The 27,749-nt window shown below is 43.9% G+C and overlaps 1 protein-coding gene across 1 annotated transcript in view; it reads left to right on the top strand.

Moving 5' to 3' along the window:
- The window catches only part of KIF26B (kinesin family member 26B), a 496,587-nt gene that overhangs the window by 178,070 nt on the left and 290,768 nt on the right, over positions 1–27,749 (top strand). The window contains exon 3 of the mRNA XM_065935600.1: positions 9,505–10,041. Coding sequence (XP_065791672.1) covers positions 9,505–10,041 — 537 coding nt within the window. The remainder of the gene's footprint in view (positions 1–9,504; positions 10,042–27,749) is intronic.

The raw sequence follows: 27,749 nt of genomic DNA, 5'->3' as shown, positions 1-27,749 counted from the left end.
GACTACTGGAAAAATCATAGCTTTGACTAAACAGATCTTTGTCAGCAAAGTAATGTCTCTGCTTTTGAATATACTGTCTAGGTTTGTCATAGCTTTTCTTCCAAGGAGCAAGTGTCTTTCATGACTGCAGTCACCATCTGCGGTGATTTTGGAGCCCAAGAAAATAAAGTCTGTCACTGTTTCCATTGTTTCCCCATCTATTTGCCATGAAGTGATGGGACCAGATGCCATGATCTTCGTTTTTTGAGCGTTGAGTTTCAAGTCAGCCTTTTCACTCTTCTCTTTCACTTTCATCAAGAGGCTCTTTAGATACTCTTCACTTTCTGCAAAGGGGTATCATCTGCATATCTGACACCTTCCAATGTGGGAGGCTCATCATTTTTGCCTTTTCATGGGGTTCTTGTAGCAAGAATACTGGAGAGGGTTGCCATTTCCTACCCCTGGGGATCTTCTGACCCAGGCATCAAGACTGTGGTAAACATGTTATGTGTTGCACATATAATACTTACATAACTCATTAAAATAGGGACTATTATCAATTTCCATTCTTACATTTAAGGAGACTGAGGCTTGGATAGGTTTTTAAAAATGGCTTCCTGTCTCACGTCTACTGAGTAATGGAGCCAGGTCTTGATCCTCCCATGAAAGTGGAAATGTTAGTCACTCAGTCCTATCTGACTCTTTGCGACCCCATGGACTGTAACCCGCCAGGCTCCACTGTCCATGGAATTCTCCAGGCAAGAATACTGGAGTGGGTTGCCATTTCCTCCTCCAGGGGATCTTCCCCACCCAGGGATCAAACCCAGGTCTCCTACATTGCAGGCAGATTCTTTACTATCTGAGCCACCAGGGAAGCACCTGAACCTCCTATACTCACTAACAAGCTTTCTCAAAAGCATCGAGACACTGTCCATGCCATCCAGTTGGAAAAGATGAGAGACATAGACATAGAAATAATTTCATGTTGGAAAATTTCATGTTGAAAAATACCTCAACTATTCTTATCCTCAAAAGAATCCATGAACTTTTCTTAATCATATGAAGTTCCAATTAAAAATCTTTTTTCCTTTGAAGCAGATAAGTCTTATCTATGCAACACTTTTTCACATGTTGCAGCAAGCAACCCTATTAATTGCATCCTGTCTGCCTCTGGTGCTCCCAGCAGCCTCGCGTCCTGAATATAATCATTCAAATTGAAGCACGCGTGAATCTCTAATGGGCCAACATCTCTCGTCTGTAGCACTAGGCAGGGTGGCTTAGGCCATGTGCAAAGTCACTACAGTCCAGGTTAATTTGGTTTCTTATGTAGAACAACTTTGGTCTGACATTTAACATTTCTTCCTTTGACTTTTTTTTCTTTCTTTTTGGTCTTTCTGAGCTCATTACCCAGCATCTTTTATATTCATTCTTTTTTCCTTGCAAGATGAATGCAGGAGTCCAATAATTGTAAAAAGCCTGGGGTCTGGATGAGGCCTGGGAGGCTAGGAGGTTTCAGGGTCACAGAGCAGGTCTGTGGGCCAGCTATGATTCCAGGGCCTGGCTGAGCTGCCGTCACATTGGTGCTGGTTCTTCGGGTTGTCTCAGACCTCACCTGGAACAGACTCTGTCATGCACCCAGTCACCTCTTCCGTGCCCCTCTTCCTCCCTGTCACTAACTTTGGAGAATGAGCCCTGCTGTGTCCCCTGTGCCCAACTGAGTGAAACACTCAGGAACTTTCTTGAGTTCCCACAGTGCATCAGCGAGAATGGCAGCCTCTGAGGGTGGTCCCTCTTCTCTACAAAGAGCACTGGGATGTCACTGATTGTCATACTTTCTAATTGGTTCTCTGCCTTGTTTGTGCATTTGGAAACTCTGAACAACAGGAGTAAAGATATTGATGTTTATTTGTCCATTCCTGCTGGATAGATTCAGCATGATAGCCGGTGAGTAGAGTCTCATGTCAGAGACACTCTGGGTTCCCCAATCCTTTGCATCCCCTTGATCTTGCATGTCCCATCAAACACATGTGGGCAATGAGATGCCAGATCAGGGCTGAGGAGCATGGAGGAACCAGATCTTCCTGAGGAAGCAATTACACCCACTGGTTGGCATTTTGGGGTATCCTTAGAGGTCAGGTTTTAGAGTCTTCTTCCTAGTAATACCAATGGCTAAGTGAAATTTGTTTTTTCTCCTTCTGAAATTACCAAGTTAGGGAAGCCCCAGTTCTTTTGAGACATTTGAATTCAAATATATGAATGTTCAGGTGTGAATGAGAATGTTTATGTGGCAGCCTAGATGGGAGAAGGGTCTGGGGGAGAATGGATACATGTATATGTATGACTGAGTTCCTCCGCTGTTCATCTGATAATATCACAGCATTGTTCATCGGCAATAACCCAATACAAAATAAAAAGTTAAGGAAAAAAAAACCACATTTGTTTTCTTGGGTCAGATTCACCTGAGGTTTGCTATCTGTTGTTTTGCAAACTGTCAATTTTGCTGTTTTCAGTCAAAACAGAGAATCATTAATATGGACACTTGCCTTTGGGAATAGAACTCCTGGGAAGAACGCTGAGATTCTTGAGACGGAAAGGACACAGGTGGGGAATGTGGCAGGAGGCGGGCAGGAGGCAGGAGGCAGACCCTTGGGTGGAAAGATTACAAGGTGTGTGAGGGTAAAGTCCCTTGATCTTCTGGGAAACTGCCTGCCGTGGGGAACAAAACATTGCCTTCTTGGAGTTCTAGCCACCATTCTGGGCCTCATGGGATAACATTTATGGATGAAGAAAGTTGAGGGACAAAGTGGAAAGAAACTGCCTTTGAAGAACAGTTTAAATCTTGTTGAGCTTGTCACTAGAGGCCTCTAGAATAATAAACCAGGAGCAAACATCAACAGGAGTTTGCACAACTCACGCTGGACTCTGACTCCAGCTGTCGTCTTCCTCACAGACCCAGAGGCTTTGCGGGAATGCACTCTAAGTACTCTTTTGGCCAAAATAAAGCTGGGGAAAAAAAAATCCTGTCCTCAAAACTGGCTTGAGTGTTTATTGCCGAGGAGATCATCCCTTAGAAGATGAAGTGGGACCTAAAGCAGTGAAGACACTAGTAAACAGCTTGGTTTGCTTGGGCGGTAGCTCTTGTTTTCCGGCTCAGGTTCCACAGACTTCCCACGCTCATTAGCAGCCCTGCCTCATGTGTTGAAACCTGGCTGCTGGCTCTTGGAAAATAAGCACATTACCCGCTTGCTGGGGCCTAACCCTACTGGACCAGGTGTGTGGCATCGACGTGGAGTTTTCCCTTCAGTAGATTTCTCTTGGTGGCCTGCTAATGAGCTGGCTTGATGGTTTAAAAAATTTCCTTGCATATCACCATTATTTTCTTGGGAACTTAGAGAAAAGAGTAATAGATTGTATATTGAGGAGAGAATAGAGGGTCTGTTCTGGTAGTTTAAGAAAGCTTCAGGTAAAAGGAAGCTATCGAGATTATGGTTGACTCACTTTAGGCTCTTTAGTTAGGCAGAACAAATGCTGTTGGAAAACTATATTAGCTTTAGATTTGAAGGAATTTATTTCTTGACCATTTTTATAAGAGGCAACTAGCTCACATAGACAAAATAAATGACAGATGGACCAAGACCAACTTCATTATTGATCATTTTAGCTTTGGTTGAGTTCTTTCAATTTGTTTATTTGACAAATGTTTGTTGGGCCCTGCAGTGAGGTAAACACTATTCTAGATTTGGAGGAATTAAAGATGGAAAGGATATTTCATCTTAAGGGGCTGACAGTCTAACAGACAAATAGTTCTGCAAATAAAAACTACAGATAATAAGATAGTTTCAAGAGTGGAGTTGTAGGAAAGCAGGATGGTGACTAATTTCTGTTTTATCTTTTTTTTTTTTGGTACGGGGAGGGTTTTGAGGTCCAGGCTATAATCTGGGAGACCATGATGATGGGAGAAATGCTGAAAGCTTTCTCATTCCAGTGAGCATGGAGAGGAGGGATCATTCAGGAGCTTTTAGGAAAGACTGTTTCCTACACTTTGTTTTTTGGATTGTAGGGAACAGGAGGAGGCAAGAAGGTTCTAGATTTCTAGCCTGGGTCCCTGAGTGGATAATAGCACTATTTAGTTTGATAGTGACTATTGAAATAAGAATAGGATAAGAGGAAAATAAAATGAATTTTGGATGGTTAGTTTGAAGAGTGTTTATCTGGATGATGTTTTCCAGGGGCCTGGAAGGCTTAGTGTTCAGGAGAAAGGCCAGATAGGGGTGGAGATGGAGAATTCCCAGTCACTGGGATACAGAGGGCTGTGGAAGCCATGGGTTGGGATCCCCTTGCCCGAGGCAGAGAGATTTATGATGTCTTAGATCAGTCTGCCAGAATACACATGAGGCAATCTTAGAGAGCCATTAGATTATGAGCGACCTCCAGGGGACGAAGCAGGACACTGGTTTTCCTGAAACAACCCTAGAAGAAGTGGAAGAGTTAGGGATTGGAAAACCGTTTTCTGGCGTTCTCTTTGTTCTTTGGTAGCAGTCACTCAGTGGGCAGACATAGGTGTCTGCATGAGCAACTGAGCGCGCACACACACACACATACTAACTTCATTTATCCCCAACTTTCCTTCTAAGGACCTTTTGTTGTTTCAGTTCAGTTCAGTCGTTCAGTCGCGTCTGACTCTTTGCGACCCCATGAACCGCAGCATGCCAGGCCTCCCTGTCCATCACCAATTCCCAGAGTCCACCCAAACCCGTGTCCATTATGTCGATAATGCCATCCAACCATCTCATCCTCTGTCGTCCCCTTCTCCTCCTGCCCTCAATCTTTCCCAGCATCAGGGTCTTTTCCAATGGGTTGGCTCTCTGCATCAGGTGACCAAAGTATTGGAGTTTCAGCTTCAACATCAGTCCCTTCAATGAACACCCAGGACTGATCTCCTTTAGGATGGACTGGTTGGCTCTCCTTGCAGTCCAAGGGACTCTCAAGAGTCTTCTCCAACACCACAGTTCAAAAGCATCAATTCTTCGGCGCTCAGCTTTCTTTATAGTCCAACTCTCACATCCATACATGACCACTGGAAAAACCATAGCCTTGACTAGACGGACCTTCGTTGGCAAAGTAATGTCTCTGCTTTTTGATATGCTGTCTAGGTTGGTCATAACTTTCCTTCCAAGGAGTAAACGTCTTTTAATTTCATGGCTGCAGTCACCATCCGCATAGATTTTGGAGCCCAGAAAAATAAAGTCAGCCACTGTTTCCCCATCTATTTGCCATGAAGTGATGGGACCAGATGGCATGATCTTAGTTTTCTGAATGTTGAGCTTTAAGCTAACTTTTTCACTCTCCTCTTTCACTTTCATCAAGAGCTCTTTAGTTCTTCTTCACTTTCTGCCATAAGGGTGGTGTCATCTGCATATCTGACGTTATTGATGTTTCTCCCTGCAATCTTGATTCCAGCTTGTGCTTCCTCCAGCCCAGTTTCTCATAATGTACTCTGCATATGAGTTATATAAGCAGGGTGACAATATACAGCCTTTAGTCACTAGCTAAGTCATGTCCAGGCTCCTCTGTTCATGGAAGTCTCCAGGCAAGAATACTGGAGTGGGTTGCCATTTCCTCCTCCAGGGGATCTTCCTGACCCAGGGATCAAACCCACGTCTCCTGCATCTCCTGTATTGGTAGGGGAGTTCTTTACCACTGAGCCACCAGGGAAGCCCCGTAAAGACCTTTATCAGTTTCCTAAGTGTTTTCTTGAATTCCTCTCCATCATGCATGTGGAATAATAATAATTTTGTGTTATTTTTGAAAGATGAGAATTTTTTGAGCACAGAATCCTTACGTTGAAAACGTAGGATGAAAACGTTGCCCAAATGCCATCAGCCCATTTTCCAAGGTGCTGAAATAAACATCAGGACTCCAAAAATAGAGGTTTGGCTGTGCACAGATTCCTGTTATTCCCATCTGACTTTCTGAGGTCACAAGATAAGTCAGGACAAGACCGTATGAAAGTGTTTGAGTCCACACACTAGGTAGCATGCCAGACTGCTTACTAAGCCCATTCCCTCCCTGGGTCCAGGTTTCTTTTGGTGCGAGCTGAATTGGAGGGCACTCCCTTGTTCATCTCCTGGGGCCACAGCAGTCCTTTCCTGTCCATGTCAGGAGAACTCAGCATGTGTGAGCCTTCCATGATTCTGAAGGCTTCTTTTCTCCCTGTTTATTCCTACTCTCCCAGGAAGCAGTATTCCCTTTATTCCATCACTGACAGAAGACTCTGTCTGTTGACCTTTCCTCTTTGAAGTTTTGAGGTGCACTAAAATATTTACAGTATGTAGAGCAGCACTTGAAAGGGATTTTAGTTTCCCTAAGACATGTCTTTTGACTTACTGAGGCCTTTTGATGCTAAGAACTCACTTAAGGTTTCAGAGCAAGGGTGGCTTAATTTAGGGAACACCTCTTGACATCCATCAGCAATGGCAGACTCATTAAGCCGTCCATCTTGCTTTCCTCTGGATGAGGCAGCGGTGGGCTCTGGGCTTTGCCACTTCCTGGATGTCAGGGGCCATCCTAGCTGTGGGCTCAGCTGCAGTGCTCCTGATGGTTTTGTCAGTGCCTTGGGAACTGGGAGGGCAGTGCTGGGCTCCATGTGCCTGAGTGTGTGCTGGTTGGTCCAAGACTAGAGGGGGCAGCAAGAGGACTTGGCACTGGATGGTCCAGGAGCCAAGAGGGTTCCTTGGAGTCTGAACTCAGAGAGAACAGGAACCAAGATCCTCAGCCTGCTGCACAACCAACATGTATTGTTCGTTCCATGTGGGAAGTCAAGCAGCAAATAGCAGCAGGCTAAGTGAGGAAGGTACTTCAAGGGAGAGTGTGAAAATCAAGAAAGAAGAGAGAAAACAAGTCCTCAGCTTTAGGCAGTTTTTGTGGAGTGGATGTATCTTTTTTACTCCAGCTGCAGATGTCAGAGTCAAATCCAGATTCTACAGGAATCTAAAATCAACTATGATGTGTGGATGGGGCTGGTCTTATAACTCCCTTTTTCCTATGATGCTGCTTCAGGTGGTTGGGTTAACAAAAATGTTCTAAGTAAGCAATTAATTTGAGTTTTCTTGAAACCAAGTAGTTTGGTGCCTTGAAAGCATAAGCCATGAGGAGCAGATTGCTTTTGAATGCCAGTCTTTGATTTCTCACCTTGCCTCTAATTAGGTAGTAGACATGGGAATTAAAAAATGACTTATGAAACAATCACAGGATAAAATACCATATGGTCATTTTTAAAAAATCACATTTTCAAATGACATGTATTGACAAGGGAAAATGCTCAGTATGTAATATTATGTGAAAAAGCAAGAAACTGTATTTTGACACATAGGAGGGCCCAAATATTTCCTTTTGATTAAATGAACATTTCATAGATGAAGGTGGTGAAAACCTTATATCTGTGCAAAATTCTGAGTCCATTGATGAAGATGCTGTTTGGCTCTTGCGGTGGAAAATCATGGACTAGAGGTCAACTAGTCTGGGTATAGTCCAAGCTTTTAACCCTTTTGGGGGCTCAGTTTTATTATTTGGAAACTGAGGTGTGGTCTGCTCTAGAATGGTCCCTAGGGATCCTTTTGGGTCCCACACGTGCTGAATTTTGGTCAGGGACTCTGGACAAAGCAGCTGAGAAGGGGCGCCACAAACAGGTCTCATATGGTTTGCATCACTTCATCAGTCAGATTTGGTCAACCTTGACCTCCTATTGTTTCCCATCATTTTCTATGACCATCTTGAGTTTCTACCCCTCTGAGCCACTCCTTGCGGCTGCTGTGTAAAGAGGCCTCTTGATTTATTAATCAATTAATCAGTGCATGCTGAGGAGCTGTTCAGGGTAGTTAAACAGGGAAAACAAAATGCTGGAGCCCGTAATCAAGATGGATCATAATGACCCTCCCATCGCTGATCTCCCTGCCTACCCTGGCTGCCCCACACTGCCCTCGTCACCCCCAGCTCTTCAAATCCCACTCAGCCCTGATGGGCTTTCCACCCCATAAAAGATACCGCAAATTTCAGAAGGGAAGATTTTCTTCTAATGTCCTCAGGAAAACACACGTTGAGATAAGACTCATGAGTTACTTGCAGCAGTTGTGGAATCTCAAAAGTTCAACCAGGCCCCCCAAACAGCACAGGGGCTCTGTCCATCTCTGCAGACATTGTACCCTACAGTGTACCCTACTGTATCCCCATTTCTCTACACAGAGTCATGGAGCTGGAAGAACCCTACAATAAAGATAGGGTATGGCCTTGAGTGACAGATGAGAGGTTCAGAGAGGCTCTGTAAGTTGTCCAAGGTCACACAGCTAATGAATAGCAGAACTGGAACTAGAGTCCAAGTATTTTGATAACTGGTTAACATACCTGGTGCTTGTTTCTCTGTGCAGTCCTGCTTTCCTACAAAAATTAAAGCAAAGTAAATGAAGAAAGGAGCTTCCCAAGTGCTGCTAGTGATAAAGAACCTGCCTGCCAATAGAGGAGCTGTAAAAGAGACTCTGGGTTGGGAAGATCCCTTGGAGGAAGGCATGGCAACCCACTCCAGTTTTCTTGCCTGGAGAATCCCATGGACAGAGGAGCCTGATGGGCTATAGTCCATAGGGTTGCAAAGAGTTGGACATGAATGAAGCAACTTAGCACACACGCACACACACAAATGAAAGAAATTATCTTCATTAAATTCATTTTCTGGTTTCTTTTAAATATATGCTCTGAGCAAAAGAGTTTTTAATAGTTTCAGATGAAGTTTCTGGGGAAAAGTATCTTGGACTGTTTATTAAGGAGATAGTTTTCTTCTGATGGTTCAGAATGTCAGCTACATGGGTGTGGGCATGGCCAGCCTGCTGGGGGCTGACGGTTAACATGGGGACTCTGGTGGGGTTTGTTGGACTGCTGGAGAGGCTGTATCTCTGGGCTAGAATCTCTTTAGTTGGTTTTTCTTCCAGTGGCACTTAGCAAATAATGCTAATGAGGCCAGGGTTTTAGAATAGAATCTCTGTTTTGGGTCACAAGTAGTACCTCCATCTGCTACCAAGTTTTCATAGTTTATGGGGCAGGGCACAGAGCATCAGTCCAGAGTGACTGCACTCACCCCCACCAGGCCTGGACACCCATGTGTGTCTACTTCACCCATTTGTGAACACCTTGGGAGCATCCAGGTATGCCTATATAGCTATAGTGGACACAAGGGGAAAAGTCTGGAATGTTCTTATTTGACTAGCCTGGTAAGGAGGATGCTTAGAAATATATATACACATATATAAAATTAATTCCTTAACATCTCCATTGTAAAATATTACATTTGTCAAATGTGTTTGTCAACTAGAGGCTCATCTGCCAACCTGGCTGCTCATTTCTGCTGGATGTCAATCAAACAATCCAACTTCTTGGATACATGAAGGGCTTAACTCATAAACTAGACATCTGAATTGCACTTACCAGCCTTGATTTATAGGCTGTCTTTTTTTGTTTGTTTGTTTATGTGTTCTCCAGGATCCTGCTTTCTCGGCTGTGATTCACGACAAGCTCCAGGTCCCCAATACCATCCGGAAGGCGTGGAATGACAGGGACAACCGCTGTGACATTTGTGCCACACACTTGAACCAGCTGAAGCAGGAGGCCGTTCAGATGGTGCTGACCCTGGAACAGGCGGCTGGCAGCGAGCACTTCGATGGCTCCCCTGGCTCTCCCCCACCCTTCTCCAATGTCCCCACTCTGGTGGGGTCCCGGCACGTGGGGGGGCTCCAGCAGCCCAGGGATTGGGCTTTTGTGCCCGCCTCCTATGCCCCCTCAAGCTACACAGCCTTCGTCACCAATAAGCATAGCAGCAAACCCAACAGCCTCGGGGTCAGCAATGGGGCGGAGAAGAAGAGTGGGTCTCCAACCCACCAGGCCAAGGTTAGCCTCCAGATGGCCACCAGTCCCAGCAACGGGAACATCCTCAGCTCAGTGGCCATCCAGGCTCACCAATATCTGGATGGCACCTGGTCCCTGTCGAGAACCAACGGGGTCACCCTGTACCCCTACCAGGTAAGTAGCCTCTGAGTTAAAAGGGACAGGGTTGGCTACAGCCAAAGCAAAGAGGTGGGTAGCACTTGGTTTCTCTACTTTGTCCCTCTGGGAACTCCCCAGTGCAGAACCTAGTATTTCCATGTAGCCCTGTTGGATGATGCTAAATAGAGATAAAATGTCTGAGGGACCAGTGATCCAAGAGGGTGCTCTGTTTCCATTATCTATACCATCAAAAGAGAGGGAGACTCTCGTCTTAATTTCTCCCACTTTGACCGACCATAACCCTTTTCTATTTGCATCTTACCTTAAAATACATAGCTCAGTTGGTAAAGAATTGGCCTGCAATGCAGGAGACCCCAGTTTGATTCCAGGGTTGGAAAGATCCACTAGAGAAGGGATAGGCTACCCACTCCAGTATTCTTGGGCTTCGCTAGTGGCTCAGCTAGTAAAGAATCCACCTGCAATGTGGGAGACCTGGGTTTGATCCCTGGGTTGGGAAGATCCCCTGGAGAAGGGAAAGGAAATAAAGTCCAGTATTCTGGCCTGGAGAATTCCATGTACTATACAGTCCATGGGGTCGCAAAGAATCGGACATGACTGAGTGACTTTCACTTTCACTTCACTTAAATATTGTGGAATTAGGTTACCAAATATGTATTCCCCTTTTCTTATTTTCTCTTTTCTGGTATTTAAATTAGCATATGCTCTCAAGTTCCCTATAGAAATAAGACACCAGGTCTTAAGTCTGCCAAGGAATCTAAAAAAGTTTTCTTAATTTTTCTTGGGTGAGTTTTCTGCTGGAGGAGGGTTGGGTTTACCATATGTGCTCTCTGTGTCCGCTGCGTCACTCATGGTGGGAAGCAGCAGAAAGTGTTGACTTTGAGTGTATTCGTCGGGGTGGATAATTGGTGCAACAGTTGGTCTCAAGTTATTTCGCACTTGTGTCCCTGTTGTATGGGGTGTTTGGTGGGTAGTCTTCCACTATGACATAGGGTCCTAGGCACCTCCATCTATCAATAGATAGATAATAGATAATAGAAAATGTCACCATTTTCCAGAGGTCTCAGAGTCTTCCACGAGATCTTGTACAACCAGCCAGGAACTGGAGAAAGAGAGAGAGGGTGGAGGATCTCCCAGGGAGAAGTGGGGGGCCCAGCATGGAGGGGGTGAGATTTCAGTCTCCTGGTCCCATGTTCCCTCAAGGGAGGCTGAGAAAGCCAGTCTACCCATGTGTCCAGGAGAAAAAAGAAACAAGTTGAGTGAATGCATAGCATAGTTTTTCTTTCATGGGATAGAGGTACAGGGAAACATAAAATGAGTTGAATGCAGCTGATAAAATTCCTGGTGACTTTTCTAGAGTGTAGAAGGGAGTATAGATTGTTTCTCTTGATATCTTGAAAGAAAGTGGGGAGTGTGGCTCTTTATTTTGAGAAGTTAGTGATCTTGGACAGCCAAACTATTCATTTACCTTATGATGCTTTATAGTTTACAAAATATAGAGCACACATCATTTTATTTAATCCCCACCCCCTGGCAACGATACACCTGTGAGGTCAGCAGGACAGATGTTGGATCTTCTTCTTATAGATGGGGAAACAGGATGCTTAAAGAAATGGAATAATTGCTATGGCCACACAGCTGGTGCCAGAGTAGCACCAGGTCTTCCCTGACCAGGTGAGTGGCTTTCCCTGGCCTGGCTGCTTCCAACTTTCTGAGCTTACCCCAGAACACTTACCTCAACATCATTTCCAGCTATGGTTTCTTTAAAGACATGGTACACCAAAAAAAAGGCCTCCTATTTTGACCTGTGGGGGCCTGCCTGCCGCTTCACTTTTGGACAGAATTTCCTGGGTTGTGGATAAAAATATAATGAGAAACCAGTGGCACCCTAGGTGGGACTTCATAGTCTAATGCTTGAATATAACCATCTAGGGCAGGAACAGAATAGCTTCTTTCCATTATTGAATAATATGCTTTTTTTTGTTTGTTTGTAATTTTAAAATAGTTTTAGAAATTATAAAAAGTCATGCATGTCTGTTGTAAAATAAAATTTTAAAAACATGAAAAAGTTTAAGACAGACTTTAAAAAGCAACACCACCCAGAAATAGAAATTCACAACATTTTGGTATATTTCCTCCCAGGATTTTATTTGCATGCAGTTTCTAAAATTGTGATAATGTTCAGTTCTCTGATCTGCTTTTTGCTTAATATACTTCATGGTATTTTCCCATCATTATATATTTTTCTAAAATAGGATCTTTAATGTTAGCCTAATATTCCATTATAGAAATACTACCCATGTATGAATATGTCCTAATTTATATAACCAAGCATCAATTATTCGAGTTTAGGTTTTTACTACTATAAATAAAATGCTCTGGTGCACATCTTTCTACCCAGGTCATATTTTCAACACATCCTGGGTTGTGCTAGCCACACACTCACTCATGTTACACAGACAACTCACATTTCACCTTCCAGGGCCCCAGAGCACTTGTAACGTGTATCAGGTGCTAGTTAGAAGATTCAGCTGCTGCACGGCGCTGGTGAGTGAGGACAGAAGAACTTGAAACTGGTGCTTTCATAGAAAACATCCAGAGTGTGGGGAAACTCTGTGTAGGGGGTGGGGGACTGAATAGGCTGCTTAAAAGGAAGATTGGGGATTATTGGTACATTTAAAATAATGTATGCAATAATTCTTTCTGCTCTTCCTTCCCCATGCTCCACCTCAGAGGAAAAAGAATTTCCTGTACAGTAATAAGTGTCTATAAGCTCTCCCAAGTGCCAGACACTATGCTGTGTGTTGGGTGGGGCTCCTGCCATGGGCTGGAAACCCAGGCTCCTGTCCTGTGGTCCTTAGTGGAGAAGGCAGGGGAACTCTGTGTTATAATCCAGGGAGGTGCTTTCAAGGGTAGACAGATGCCCAGCGTGCTCTGAGAGCCTGCAGAAGGGCTTGAAGTCCAGTCCATGGGGCAAGGGTGTGTTGATGTGGCCAAAGGCAGGCACAAAGGTGATTCGCAGTTACCAACTTGAGATCGTCCTGGATACATTCAATTGCTTCTTTCCAACTCAGAACAGACTAATTTGTGCATTTCCCCTGAGCAGTAGTTAAAGGGATCAGAGGAAATCTCTCTGGGATAAAGAGATTTGGTGCCTGGTGAACCAATGTCCCTGTGTCATGACTATGTTATCCTCATGCCCTGGGGTGGGGGCTCTGGGTCTGGCTAGACTGCATGGCTCCTCTTATGGACATCTCCCTGCAGTAAATATTCTGCAGTTCACAGTCTGGCCAGCTCACCAGAGATGGTTGACTGCTCTGAAAGCTGACCTCACTTTTCCTGCTCACCCTTACTCCCACTTCCCTCCCCACAGAGCAGATGGTTCTCTGGCTTAGTGCCAAAGCTGTTCTCTGGGCAGAGAAGTATCTATCTAGACTTTGTTGCTGCGGAGGGCTCTGCTCCACACCAGCAAACCTGGAGCCTGTAGAAGCAAGGGAGAAGAGGACGCTGTTCTGCCATTTAAGTACAGGGGGATGACAAGAATGAGGACAGGCTTTGCAGAAGTGAGCAGAGTAAAACCTCTGTATGGGAGAGAGAAGTGTCCCTCAGGCCCCTCAAATTCCCCGTTTCCCACAGCACTGTGTGTATGTGAAAGTAAAAATGTGAAACTGTTAGCCGCTCAGTTGTGTCCAACTCTTTGCAATGCCATGAACTGTAGCCCACCAAGCTCCGCTGTCCATGGGATTCTCCAGCCCAAAATGCTGGAGTGGGTAGCCATTCCCTTCTCCAGGGGATCTTCCCGACCATTTGTAGGCGGATTCTTTAATCATATGAGTCCCCAGGGACACAGCCTTCAAAGGCTGCAGTAGGAAATTTCTTGATTCTCTTTTGCTAGATCCTTCATTTTTCTCAACTACCTCCAGAAAGAGTGGGAACCTATAAGCTTTGCAGATAAATAAGAATCTATCCAGACAGGTAAGAAAAATAGTAATTTAGGAAGCACTGAGATTATATAAAAAATGGCGAACAAACCTCAGATAATTTTTTTCATTAAATATCATAGCAGGTTGATATCACAGAAGTTGATAAGGTGGACTGTTTCAAAGAAAGATGTTCTTTTATTAACTTGCAGACATTTAACACAGTGCAGTGCTCTAGAATTTTCATTTTATCACATGAATTTTAGCTTTGAGAAGACATGTCTGGATTAATTTCTTGTAGTTCACCACAGATTAATTATATACCTCTTTTGAATGGCAACTGCTTTTTCCCAATTTACATTTATTACAGGAAATACTTACAGGAAAGACTTTACACATAATACTCTAATCACAGAATGTTCCTGTTAGAATCCACTTCTGTAGGATAGTAATTGCCTTTTGTACCATGGTGGGAGATTTAGAGATGGTTCTGCCTAGTTCAAGAGTATGGCTCCTCCAACTGTTGCATCTTGTTTTAGTAGCTTAATATTTTAGTCACTTTCCTTATGAATGAAATCCCTACCTTGCAAGAGAACAATTTTTTTAAAAGTATGAACATATTTTATCAACTGTCTAGAAACCAAGGCCGAGAGATTTGAAGTTTCTTTTGGGTAGAGTTTCCTGATTCTGTTTGATGTCTTTTGTTTCTTGAGAACATAGATTTATTCATTCTTGTGTCTCTGACAGCAACTAACATATATTTAAAAAGAGATACTCATTAGGGAAAGTTCCAGTCTCAAGGAAACACTAAAGTTGTTTCTCCTGACTGGCCTTAAATTTAGGAAAAAATTCCAGAGTAGAAGGCCTATCCAGACCTCAAGGTTTTGGGTGGAAACCACCAGTTAATTGGCTCCAAGCTAATCTTCAACCTGAAGTGTCTTAATGATAGTCAGTAAATCCTTGGGTGCAATGAAAGTAGTCCAGGTGGTTTTTTGATGTCACACTCAAAATAGGGACATTTGAAAGGCTTGAAGAGTTTTATTTTATGGAACTTTGATAAATTGAAGTTGTCAAGAAAATTCAGGAGTATGTTAAATTAATACATAAGTGATAAATCCATGATGAATCCTTAATGTGATGAGGTATTCATTGTGCATTCCTTGATTTGAGGATATGTGTTTGATAAAAGTTATCCTGCTTTCTCAAAAAACATCCATTAGAATCAATGTTAGGAATAATTCCAGACTGAACTCTGGCTGAAGTCATGTGGGATTGTCTCATATCTTTAGAAGTTAATTGTATATAGTAAGCAGAGGCCTGGGCTTCCCTGGTGTCTCAGATGGTAAAGGATCTGCCAGCAACGCATAAGATCCAGGTTCGATCCCTGGATCTGGAAGATCCCCTGGAGAAGGAAATGGCAACCCTCTCCAGTATTCTTGCAGAGGCATTATTGGACTTTGTATTTGAAGATACAGGCAAGAGCGAGGCAATAGTAGCACCAACCTGAAAGCAGCTCCAAGCTTGCTAAACTATGGGATCTTGCCTGTATCCAGGCCTTGGTCTTCTGAAGTCAGAAGCTCTGGGAAGACTTGGTGCTGATCCTTTTATGGAGGACTTCCAGATGCCCTTGGAAGAGAAGGGTGGACTCTGAGGCTCACTTGTGCTCCAGTGCTCAGAGGCTTTGACTGTGATGGAGAGTAGAGCTGTTGCCTTGGGGGAGGAGGTGCATACATGTTCCTTCCTCACTGAGCCACTTTTCATAAAGGAATAGGGCAGGTGTTTGCCGTGTGTCAGTAGTGGAGGATTCCCATTCATGTTCTTTGCAGCCCTGAAGAGCTCAGACACCTGTTACTGAAAAACACAAAATGCCTTTCTTGGGCCAGCCCTAGTGCCAATTTGCTGCTACTCTGTCCAACCAGGCCAGTAACATAAAGTGTTGCAATTTGATAAATTATGACATCGGAAAGATCATTTGACATCATGAGTTTTTGTTTTCTCCTGTTTATAGATGGTCAAAAGAGTGTTATTTATCTTTATGCATTTTGACAAACCTGGGCACAAGAAAAGGGATCAGTTTGTATCTTCTGTCACAGACAGAGCATTTCTCAAGAATGTGGTGCTCAGGGTGAAATTCTGAAAGAGTCATCACCTCTTATAAATATGGGCAGGGCCATGGGCTGAAGGGAACACTTGTACTTCATCAATAAATTTCAAAAATATTTTTTACCTAGTCATTTACTTGGGTGGTAGGCTGAATTAGTGTGTGTATGCTAAGTCACTTTGGTCATGTCCGACCCTTTGCAATCCTATGGACCGTAGCCTGCCAGGCTTCTCTGTTCATGGGATACTCCAGGAAAGTGTACTAGAGCAGGTTGCCATGTCCTTCTCCAGAGAATCTTACCGGCCCAGGGATTGAACCCTTGTCTCTTATATTTCCTGCATTGCCTGACGGGTTCTTTACCACCAGTGTTATCAGGGAAGCCTGGTAGGCTGGAAGGGGACTTTCAAAGATGTTCATGTCCTGATCCCTGAAACCTATGGATATGCTACCTTACAAAATAAAAGAGGTTCTGCAGATACAATAAAGTTAAGGATCTTAAGATGGGGAGATCATCCTGGATTATCTGGGTGGTTCCAATTATAAGGGTCCTTGTAAAAGGGAGACAGGAGGAGCAGAGTCACAACGAGAAGATGTAAGGATGGAAGCAGAGGTCAGAAGAGAGAAGGTGCAACTTCGCTGGCTTTGAAGATGGAGGAAGGGGTCACAAGCCAAGCAGTGAAAGCAACTTCTAAAAAGCTGGAAAAATCAAGGAATCAGATTCTCCCCTAGAGTCTGCAGAAAGAAGCAGCCCGTCTAGCCCATTTTAGATGTCTGACACCCTGGACTTCATGGAGTAAAGAATGGATGTGTGTGCTGCTTTATGCTGCTAAATGTTCAGTAATTTGCTTCAGGAATAGGAAACTAATACACCTGGTAAGCACTGGGTAGCTGTGAACTTGGTAGGAGAAGTTAATGAGGTATACAGACCAAGGAGTTGCTGTGGAAACCTGCAGCATGGCCGGGAACATGGGCTTTTCATCCCACAGAACAAACTACATTACCCAGTGGATCAGACAGTGCATTAGCAAGTCAGATTATTTCATTTGGGTGCCTCCACAGAATGAGAGGTTACTCATACTGCGCGGTTGGTTTTCAATTGTCTCAGATTTCCCTATTGTTATAGCATCATAATAACAAGCACGCCACAGCCCTCTCCATCAGCAGCTAGTAATTACCATTATGTAAGTATCTCATACTGTTGAAACTGCAGAAAACGTTCCAAGCTGGGGAGTGGGAGGGTGAGGAGAGACTTGGCAGGAATATCTGTAGAAGGAAGCCCATCTTCTCTGTCGTGTCTGTTGTCCTGATTGAAGGCGTTTCACAGAACTGCCCCCGTATTCGGTCTTATGTCATCTGGTGTTTTGAGGGTTCGCCTTGCCAGCTGTAGAGCAGAAGTTGTTAGTTGCTGTCCTTTTCTTTTAAGTCGGTAGGCAGAAGACAACCACTGGAGATTTTGGAGCAGGAAAATGGAAAGATTTCCTTGTTGACAGCAGGAGTTCTCAACTAGAATCACTTGACAGGGCAGGGGGTCGGGGGGCGGCTTTAAAGAAAAATACTGGTGCCTAAGCCACAGTCCAGACCAATGATATCAGAATATCTCAGGTGGGACCCAGGCTTTGGTTTGAACTGCCAGGGCACAGAACCCCAGCTTTGAAGAACCGTTTATCTGGCAGTAGTGTAATAAGTATACGGAAGAGAACAATGCAGATAGATAGACAGATAGATGACAGACAGTATATTCTGTTTCCTAGGGCTGCCATAATAAAATTACTACAAACTAAGTGGCTTAAAGGAACAAAAATTTGTTGTCTCATGGTTCTGGAGACTTGAAGTCCACAATCAAGGTGTGTTGGCAGGGCCATGCTCCCTCTGAAGAGCCTGTGGGAGAATTCTTCCTTGTCTCTTCCAGCAAGCATTCTTTGGCTTCTGACTGTGTCACTGCAGTCTCTGCCTCTGTCTTCACGCGGCTTTCTCCTCCATCTGTCATTTTCCTCATTATGAGGACACTGGTTGTTGAATTTAGGACCCGCTTTAATCCAGTATGATGTCATCCCAACCCTTACCTAATTACATCCGCAAAGATCCAGGTACGGTCACACGCTGAGGCTCGGGGCGGACGTGAATTTGGGGTCACTGTTCCTCTGACTACAGATAGATAGATGCCAGCCAGACGGGTGAAAGATGACGGTAGCATTGAGGAGGTGAGCAACCCACGCTTGCTCCTTGCTGATCCCACTTCTGAGAAAGGAGGAGGTGCAGATGTTCACAGCTGGTCAACAGCGGCACATTCTTGTTCTATCCTGTGATTAGAGAAGATTGAAGGGAAGGGGAAAAGACACAAGGGGCAAAATAAAGAAAGCGGGGGAGAAGGTCATATCCATACAGACCCTGTACAGATGGAGAATACACCAATCAGACGAAATGAAAAAATATTCACATGTGTTTCTTTGTGGAATAACAACCTCCTCTTCTTCCTGGGTGGCTCAGATGGTAAAGCGTCTGCCTACAATGCGGGAGACCCAGGTTCAATCCCTAGGTCAGGAAGATCTACTGGAGAAGGAAATGGCAACCCACTCCAGTATTCTTGCCTGGAAAATCCCATGGATGGAGAAGTCCGGTAGGCTACAGTCCATGGTGTCACAAGAGTTGGACACAGCTGAGCACCTTCACTTCACTTCACTTCTGAACTTATGCATGTAATACCGTTATATGCTTTTATACACACATACCATTATATGTGCTTTTACAGCCGTAGGTATAGATGTAAACAGTACTTCCTGGAGTGCTCCCTGGGGTAGGTCAGCTTGTGCTGAGGCCCTGCCTAATTGACCAGTGCAGGAAGCTTCCATTCCTTTCCTACTGACCAAGCTGGTCGCTGGGGTTAGGTTGGTGGAATGGTTCATGTTTTTTTTTTTTTTTTTCCTTCAGCAGTAGTTCTTGGGTCCAGAAAGAGGCTAAAAATAGTGAGTAAGGTGCTGTGCTACTTAAAAGCATTTCTTACTCTCCTCCTGGGTCCTTTGGGTGGGCGGGAGGTGAGAAGCAGTGGGAATGTGGCCCACCTCTCGTCCAGCTCCCCCAGGCCAGGCTGGAGTGGAGGGCGGAGCTGAGGATGGCTGTGCAAGGGAGGTGACGTCGTGACAGAGAGAGGATTCTCTGGATGGGGACCCCTCTTTGCAGTTATCTTTGTTTTAGACAGCATCTCATCTCCTCTCCCATTTGGGCCATCTTCCCAGCCCTGGTTTGCTTGGGCAAAACACTGGCTTTTCTTTGTAGAGCTGAGGAAAGGAACTCAGAACACCCACTGTCCACAGGTCCACAGTGAACAATGACTGCGGCTTTTTAAAAATGACAAAGTGAACAGATTCTGGGGAGGGGGGAGTCTGAGACTGCTACTCATCAGTGATTTTATCCAAGTCTCAAACAATGAGGGACTAGATATTGGGTCACGCTAGATTTGCTGTTCATGCACCGGAAATAAAAGTCTAGCTTCCTTGCTTACAGTGTGAACTCAAGCAGGCTTCTTACTGTTATGTGTCTATATTTTCTCCTCTGCAAAGTGGCCGGTTGCAGCGCTGTTACGGCAATTATACAAAAATGATGCATGTTGAACACAGCATCAGGTCTAACACATGGTGAGACCTCGGTGAAGGGACTGGACATTTGAGGGCCATCTTACCCTCAGTCAACTCAGGTTCCCTAGACTCAAGACTGCATGGAATCAGGGTCCTCTTTTCCGGTGTAAAAGCCGGTAGTGGATGAAAAAACAAGACCCAAACCATAAAATGATATCAAACTCATGAAATAAATGTCACCCAGCTCCGACAATGTCAGCCACTTCCACGTATGACCAGAAACCAGCTTTCTGTATGTGCACCACATCCTGCAAGAGAAGGTCACATTCTAAACAGGTTGATCTCATCCCACCATTAGTGAGTAAATTGATAAAATATTGAAAGGCTCATGGACCCATTTTTCTCCATTTTTGAAGATCTTTTTTTAAAAAGGAGGAGGGGCGACAGTGTATAAACATGAGTAATTTAAAATTCTACAGAATAGTAGAGGGGTGGCATTTGAAAGAATCCAAAAGAGTAAAATCTCATTATTCTGAAGTTACTTTGAAATATGAGGTTATTTACTCCTGATTCATGACTCCCGTTGCACGAGCATTTTGAAATAGTCCTCAGGTCGCTCATCCTTGCTTTCTTTAGTTTACACGTCTAATAAAATGTAATATTCTAGCTTTCTTATTATCTGCTTGTATCTTTATTTGTCATTTTTTTGAAGTTATTACATAATTTGAAATCTTCAATAACTTGACAATTTTAGGTCTGCTCCTTGCCTATCCCACCCCAGGCACACACCTAATTAATTTTAAATTGAGATTTTACTGTGCTAACAATCTTTAGCATGACAAATTAGCATGCCTCTATCTTATAGAGGTATTTGTGAAGATTAGTTAATGAGTCAAATATTTCATATGCCTAAGTCACTCCCAGGGAGTAATTTAGGTGTTTAGGAAGCATATTAGTCACCATTTTTAGGACTCTGAAGATCACTTAGTGCATTGCTGCTGCACCAGTGGCCACAAAGAGTTAACATACTCTTTCAGTAGCTTATCTGAGTGCCCAGGAAGGACTGAGATTCTGGGGAGGAAAAAGGTGCCACGTGAAAAGCAAGCATAGCAGCAGACCTGTCTTATATTCAAGGCTGTGACCAGGTGTTTTCTAATTCCATGACACACCTGAGCCAGTCTAACAGTTTCCATCACTTTAGCAAGCCTGGTTTCCCTTGGTCCCTGTGGCTTAGGCTGTGAGGATCTGCATCAGTGGAAAGATTGAACCCATTAGCCTATTCTTGACAGGTTCCCTTTCTGTTAAAGCAAACAGTCCCTAGAGACCCCAGTGGAAGCAAGACGGGAAGGCTGCCTTTGTGAGTTACAGATGATACACCAAGGCCCAGAAATGTCAAGTGACTCACCCAAGGTCACACAGCAACTCAAACATGCCAGAGCTGAGATTCAAAGAGCCTTCTGGGTACTGGCCTTTTCCACGTCCCCTGACCCCCAGGGGAAGGGACCAACTCCTCAGATTGGTCCAACATTCCCCATCTTGGGGAGGGCCACCCACAGCCGCATACTCTGTTAACATATCTTTGTGGGGAGTTCTGGGTCACTTGGACTTGCCAGTCCACATTCAAATTGTATTGCTTTGTGCATTCATGTAGAAATGAATGCCCTGCATCACATCTTCTCACTGGGAGGTGGGGAAACCGGTGGGGACAAAGCTGGGCCAAAAAGCAACAAAAAAGGCTGTGGAGGCAATGCTGCCATCTAGTGAGACATGTTTTAGCTCATCTGAGATTGAACAGGCCTAATACTGGGACTTTCATCATGAATTATACTGATTTTCTAAGATTAATAAATGGCAACAGGGCCCTTTCCTTGTTAATAGTGTGGTCTTTGTTGAACAGAGTAAGTAGATGTTTAAATTAGACGTCCTAACACATATGCTTTCTTCCTATTTTTTTTATTACTTATTTATTTATTTTTGGTTGTGCTGGGTCTTCAGTGCTTTGTGTGGGCTTTCTCTAGTTGTGGTGAAAGGAGGCTGTTCTTCATTGCGGTGCTCGGGTTTGTCATCGCAGTGGCTTCTCTTGTTTTTGGAGCACATGCCCTAGGCACATGACCTCGGTAGTTGCAGCTGGTGGGCTCCAGAGCGCGGGCTTAGTAGTTGTGGCACATGGGTTTAGTTGCTTTGTGGCATATGGGGTCTCCCCAGACCAGGGCTCAAACCTCTGTCACCCGCATTGACAGGCAGATTCTTAATCAGTGGACCATCAGGAAGGTCCCCTAACGCATATGCTTTAGAAAGGACTCTGTTGGCTGAGATCTCCAGTGAAGGTGGAACTCTGTTTGGGGTAGTGGATGGGGCACCCAGGTCTGCCTGTAAAGTCTGGCTCACCTGCTTACGAGCTGAGTGACTTTTTGCTGCACAAAATATCAATATCCACTTTAATATCTCTCTCCTAAGATTGTTTTAAGGATTAGGTTCACTTATTCTGAATTTGTTTTTAGTTCTAAGCGCTAGATTAATGAAATTTTACACACACACACACTCTTACAAAATGAGATCCCATACTGAGAGATTCTATAAAATTGACCTCCACTGACTACTCCTAGAGCATGACTCTCTGCCTTCCTGCAGCCTAACAACACACTTAAAGGCAAGGTAGATATACCTGGGGGCTTCTCTGTTGACTCAGATGGTAAAGAATCTGCCTGCAACATAGGTGACCCAGGTTCAATCCCTGGGTTGGGAAGATCCCCTGGAGAAGGGCATGGCTGCCCACTCCAGTATTCTTGCCTGGAGAATTCCATGGATAGAAGAGCCTGTCAGGCTGCAGTCCATGGGGTTGCAAAGGGTTGGACATGACCGAGCGATTAAAACACACACACACACACATACACACAGACGTACTTGGAACAACACACATAAGCCTGGAAAAAAGTGGTGGAATTGGTGAATTCAGAAGTCTGAGGCAGGCCTATGTCTGAGGTCAGTTTCCAGCTGTCATAGCAAGACAGTTATCTTGAGCATGGCTATTTCCCAGGGCTCACTCTGTAGCTTCAAGATGCATCAGAACCTATTTCAGGTAAGATTGTGTATTGGAGTTTTTGTTGATGATAATGGTTGTTTTGTTTTCCTCTAAGGACAGATTATATTTCCCATCTAAATGGAAAATATAATCTATCTTTTTTGATAGAATGCTTCAATGGTGTAGGTGCTTTGAGGGATTAATTGCTGCTGTTCATTAGGTGGCTCATTCCCTCCAGACACTTCCAAATCCAGTGCTGAGTCACAGTTTATGAAACTGGCCATTTAGCAGCAGCAGCCATGCTGTTGACTCTTTAGGAGGCAAGAGAGGGACAGAGAGCAGAGGAATGAAAATTCTTGTCCACATGTAATGAGTAGAAAAGATGAGGGTAGCTGGTGCTTCATGGAAAAAATGAGGAGCAGGAGGCTCTGGCCTCTAACAAGGATAGTTTGGAAGCTTTACTATTCTAGAAAAAGGGCTCCAAATCTTTTTATTATTGAGGAAGAGATACACTGATTTGTTGCTGAGCATGTAGCTGGATGACTAAATGGGCCAAAAGTGTTTCAGCCATCGAAATGGCCTTTGCTTTGGAGACAGTGGAGATGATAGAATGCAAAGAACCACAAATCTTAATTCCATCCCCACTTCTACCACTTACTTCTTTAAAAAAAAAAAATCTTTTGACTGTGACACATAGCCCTTGGGATCTTAGTTCCCCAACCAGGAATTGAACCTGAGCTCCCTGCAGTTGGGCTTCCCTGATGTCTCAGATGGTAAAGAATCTGACTGCAATGTAGGAGACCCAGGCTTGATCCCTGAATCTGGAAGATCCCCTGGAGAAGGGAATGGCAACCCACTCCAGTATTCTTGCCTAGAGAATTCCATAGACAGAGGAGCCTGGAGGGTTACAGTCCATGGGGTCACAAAGAGTCGGACACAGCTGATCGATCAATATTTTCACTTTCCCCTGCTATTGGTAGTGTGGAGTTTTAACCACTGGATCACCCGGGAAGTCTTCCCACATACTTCATGACTGTAGGCGGTTTCTCTATTTGCAAAAAGGAAAACTGGAGTTCCCCCTGCCCCCCATCCTGCTCTCAGCTTTGTCAGCCTGTGAGCAGACAACTGAGCTTTTAACATTTTATATTCTCCTACTGGGGTGCTCAGCCATTTCTAGTATGATTTCTCTCCAAAGTTACCAAGTTCATTGTCTCTCAACTTGACAGCTCTGTGTGCATATCAATGATCTAGCGTTTCATAGTAATAGGAATAATAATTACAGCTAACTCGTACTGAGTTCTCACCATATGCCAGGCACTGTGCTTGCTGCTTTGTGTGTTTCCACTCAGGCTTCACAACAGTCCTCTGAAGTAAGGAGATTGTTATGCCCATTTTAAAGATGAGGAGACTGAGGTACAAATTAATGTGAATAGACCCCACCTGCATGGAGGAAGCCCACATTTCTGAACGCTGAAAAATTTAGCCAACAAGTATTTTATTCAGTGTGTAGTTATTTGTTGAAATAAGTTTGATAAATTGCATTTCTGTAAGTTCATAAAAACAAGTTTTATATTAGTAATAAACTTGAGGGAATTCTGTTTTTTTTCTGACTTTAATATTAAGCAAGTTCTATTCTGATGATTCTCCTTATTTAGTTACTAATCCCCAGTCTTCATTCTCCTTACCTTGCCCACGTGTCCCTTCTCTCTTTTTCCTTCTTCCAATTTTATTTTAAATCACACAGTCATCCTCTTGAGAGTTCTAAGACTTAATTATATAGGTTATAAATTATTCGTATGTTTCCCCTCATTCTACCCTCATAATCTCATTTTATTATGGTTTATTTGCATCTCTGAGAATGGGTGGGCAAAGGAAATAAAAGGACTTGCAGTGAAAATCGGTCAATTCTATATCACTTGTTAGCAATTCATAGAAAATATTTGTCAGAAAAGGTAATGGAAACTAAAATACAGTAATTAAAAAGGAAGTCACAAATTTAAAAATCACAAACATTTCAACCTCTTAAGAGTAGTTGCTAACTTCTAACTCTATAATAGGGTCAGTGGTAAATGGCATAATGTAGCATTTGAGGTTAATTAATAATAAATGTATTAATTACAGTAACTATTCATTAAATGTTTTATAAGATGTGTATTTTCCTGGGTGGATGAGGAGTGGGAGGAACTAATTCTTGCAGAGCCCAGGTCTTCTGGCTCTGGTTTCATGTCTTCTCCACGGTACCATTCTGCCTTGTCAGTACACAGACATGAAAGTCAGCGTCACTATATTATAATTACATACATTTATTCATCCATTCAGCAAACATTTTTTAAAATAATATTTATTTCTATTTTTATTTTTGGGTGTGCTGGATCCTCGTTGTTGTGTGGGCTTTTCTCTAGTTGCAGTGAGCAGGGGCTATTCTCTACTTTCGGTGCTCAGGCTTGTCATCATGGTGGCTTCCCTTGTTATGCAGCACAGGCTCTGGGGCACACCAGCTCCAGTCGTTGTGACATGTGGACTCAGTAGCTGTGGTTTCCAGGCTCCAGGGCTTAGGCTCGATTGTTGTGGCTCATGGGCTTACTTGCCCCAAGGCACGTGGGATCTTCCCAGATCAGGAATCGAACCCATGTCTCCTGCACTGGTAGGCAGGCCCCCCAGCAAACATTTTTTGAGGCAGATATCTTACCATACTAGTTCCTGGGAGTACAAAGTACAGTACTTTAGACAGCTAAATTACGGCTTTGCCTGTTAGCAGTGTGACTTGGTGTAGAAGGTCGGTGAGGAGTGATGGGCTGTTCTAAGTGGCTCTCCTTGACCTGCACGTGTGTGTGTGTGTGTGTGTGTGTGTGTGTGTTGGAGGGGGCAGACAGTTGTGTTCTTACATTGGCACTGAGTGACTCCTGTGTCCTAGATGATAGGCAGGCTCTATGACCCTGACCACGGATGGTGGGCTTAGGGGGCTCCTGACGCCCAGCTGGGGTTGCAACTGTGAGGAAACTAGACCCTGACCACCCACAGTGAAGAAGAATCTTGCCCCCTCCCCCCATCACCAACCCTGATCTCAGTGTCCATAAACACTACAAGGGTCACAAGGATCCCACTAACTAGATTTGCAGCCTGTGTTGGCATTGTTTCCTCCTTTAAACAACCTCCTTTTTTAACACCATCCATTGATAAGATAAGTGATGAGTAACTTCATCAGCTTAACCTATGACAGAGATCACTAATCATCTTGTCACTCCCTGATCCTAGGAGGAGAAAGACAGTTCTGTTGAAGAATAGATTTAAGTCAGTACTTCCTTTCATTTGGTGTTTTGAGACACTCACAACATGCCAGGTGTCAGGGGCAGAAAAGTACAGATGAGTGAGGCTCAGCTCCTTGTACTTCCCAGTGAGGCAGTCTGATGTAGGTCAGGCTGGGGTCAGCGCCAGGGCAGAAGCCATGCTGTGGGAAAGCAAGGGGGAGCCAGACAGGAGTCCATCTGGGTGTCTGAAAAAAATGCATCTTCATATTGGTTACTTACATAGCTATGAATTAGATGAACTATTTATTTAACTGAACAGTAATCCAGAAATAAAGAGTAAATGTTGTATTATTGGAGGAAGTAGAGGTATATTATCCTGACTAGCTCTTGACTCCACTTTTAAAAATCTCTCTCTGCTTCCCTCGTGTGCATGCCTTAGTAGCAGGCAGGGCTGCCCTGACAGCTCCCCAGAGTGTAACCGGGTGTTGCTGTGGCCCAGTGCAGGGGTAGGAGGGAAAGCATCAGAGGCCAAGTGCAAGTCTCACTTTTCTCCCTCATCCACTTCACCCAGCCCCTGATCATTCACTCAGGAGATGTTGCATCCTGGGCTCCAGTTACCAACTTTGGTCTAATACGTATTTATATTTTTGAGGCTCGAATAGGTCATCTTGAATCCTTGAGTTAAGAGACCCTCTGGTTCCATGACTTTGACTTTAGACCCTGAGCAGCAGAGCTCTTTCCCGTCTTCCTGGTGAGTTTTTCATGGCTCATCTGTATGAGGACAAATGTGTGACGTGGAACCTCTTGAGACTGAGATGTTTAATCTTACAGGACAAAGGCCCGTGATGTGAACATTTCAGTATTCTTATCATAGTATTGAAAAAACACTTTCTGAGACGATCTACATGATAACTTTATGAGTGTGTGCACATGTGTTCAGTCGTGTCCAACTCTTTGCCACCTATGGGTTGTACCCCGCGAGGCTCCTCTGTCCATGGGATTTCCCAGGCAAAGATACTGGAGTGGGTTGCCGTTTCCTCCTCCAGGGGATCTTCCTGACCCAGGGATTGAACCCAAGTTTCCTGTGTCTCCTGTATTGCAGGTGAATTCTTTACAATGAGCCACCAGGGAAGCCCTGATAACTTTCTGAATCGATACTATTGGAAGAAGTAGAAAAATAGCTCACACTGAAAATGTTTTTCCTTGTAAAACAATACTAAAGTGACTATTAGAATCATGCACTTTTAATTACTGAAGAAAAAAATGTCTCCTTTTAATGCCTAGTCACATAAATGTCACAGTCCTGGTTTGCCCAGATTTGCTCTTTTTTTTTCTTGCCTTGCACATATGATGCTGTTAGCATTTATCGCCGTGTTTGGAAACTGCCAAGATAATGACTGTGTTAATTAATCTGGTCCCATGTATTTTCACCATCAACAGGAGCATGACTGAGTGGGTCCCTCATTCCTTTCACATCTGTCTCCCGCCTTCCCTGGGGAGGAGCAAGTCTGAGTCATCATGGCAAGATGATGTGGATATTTATGATCCTCAGTAATTTTAAGATTGCAAAGTTTTCCTGAAACTGACAAGTTTGAGAATCACTAACCAATTGCTTAACCACTGAGGAACGTGAGGATTTAATTTTCTTTCATCACCACCCACCCCATTCCTACACCACAGATATGCTTATTTCTTGCCTTCCCATTGCTCCAACAATTTTGATTTGATTATTATGATCATATAAAGGCCATAGAAAGGTATTGCTATGACATATAAAGGGTATTTGCAGTTGATCCATTTAACTGTAGTTACTCTTCTTGAAGTATACAAGAGGGGTAAATTTTGATATTTTGGATCTGAACT

Source organism: Muntiacus reevesi, chromosome 5 (assembly GCF_963930625.1).
Source record: "Muntiacus reevesi chromosome 5, mMunRee1.1, whole genome shotgun sequence".
NCBI lineage: Eukaryota > Metazoa > Chordata > Mammalia > Artiodactyla > Cervidae > Muntiacus > Muntiacus reevesi.
Note: the sequence above shows the minus strand (reverse complement) of the source record. Positions and strands in the feature narration are given on the sequence as shown.